At 44.6% G+C, this 1007-nt stretch overlaps 1 protein-coding gene across 1 annotated transcript; it reads right to left on the bottom strand.

The window, feature by feature from the left end:
* Nucleotides 1-320: 320 nt before the first annotated feature.
* On the bottom strand, nucleotides 321-698 carry LOC140855401 (uncharacterized). The gene has a single exon (XM_073251286.1). It carries the CDS (start codon nucleotides 696-698, stop codon nucleotides 321-323), a length of 378 nt encoding a protein of 125 aa, XP_073107387.1.
* Between the last annotated feature and the right edge of the window lie 309 nt (nucleotides 699-1007).

Here is a 1007-nt window from a genome sequence, read left to right as displayed (position 1 = left end):
GACCTTCAAAAGATGATGAGAGTAGAAACAAATGAACAATGGCTGTACCAATACGCTACGCAACTTCCGCCGGCCATTCCAGTACATATATCGGGTGTTCTCTTGTTGTTGAATCTTGGAAAATAAAACTGGAATCAAAATTTGTTAGCATTGTCAGCATGTCGCGATCTTATAGATAGAGAAATTAAGCAGGGATGAGGAAGACAGGGAGAACGCATCAATATATCCATTTTTTTCTCTTGAGAAACGCATCAGACATTTTGGATTTACGAGAAGCATACATAGAAACAGAGAAGCTGATCAAACTGCAACGCTGTTTACTACCTGATTGCTGCTGCCTCCTTAAAATCCTCACCAGGCCATCGAAGCCTCGAGGGGCCGGCAAATCGTGCCGAGAAAGATCGTGACAGGTTCTCCGGTTCGAGGCATGCTGAATCTTGATCAAAATTCTGTGCATAGTTATAGGGATCATAAGACAAATGCATTGGAGCAGAAGGATAAAAGATCTTCCTTTTCTTCTTCAGGATCCTCCGCCATAATCCTCGCCATTTCCCTGTCGATCGAGATGTCGTGTTATCCAGCTGATGGTACTCATTCCCATAGCTAGCCTTAGTGAACCTCTGACTGCAGAATCTAGACCAGTTGCTGATGCCAAGCACGCTTGATCTCTGCCTCACTAGATGGCCATTCCAATCCATGGTGACTTCTCCTTGGCTCTGCAATGGTTCGTTTATGAGAGAGGGCTTACTGATACCTATAGGAAGACGTCAAAGAGTTGGTGGTGGTTTCTTTGTTTACGCTCTAGGTGGTCATGATTGGGTTCTTGCTGTTCGTTGACGTTAAATATTTAGTTGGGCTTGGCGTCGCATGCATTGCTTTCTGTCAGCTATGGCCGCTTATTAAAACTTTTAACTGCTAGTGGGCCATTATGAGTACCGTAGGAAGGAAGGAAGTCGATATGAAAAGGTCATAGAAAAGCTACGCGGAAACGGGCGTGGAGGTGGTTA

The sequence above is a fragment of the Elaeis guineensis genome, chromosome 2, assembly GCF_000442705.2.
Source record: "Elaeis guineensis isolate ETL-2024a chromosome 2, EG11, whole genome shotgun sequence".
NCBI lineage: Eukaryota > Viridiplantae > Streptophyta > Magnoliopsida > Arecales > Arecaceae > Elaeis > Elaeis guineensis.
The sequence above is the reverse complement of the archived record's forward strand: the minus strand, read 5'-3'. Positions and strand labels throughout refer to the sequence as shown.

Excerpts from the sequence above, each read along its gene's own strand:
- LOC140855401 (XM_073251286.1), bottom strand. The coding sequence starts at position 698 with ATGGATTGGAATGGCCATCTAGTGAGGCAGAGATCAAGCGTGCTTGGC.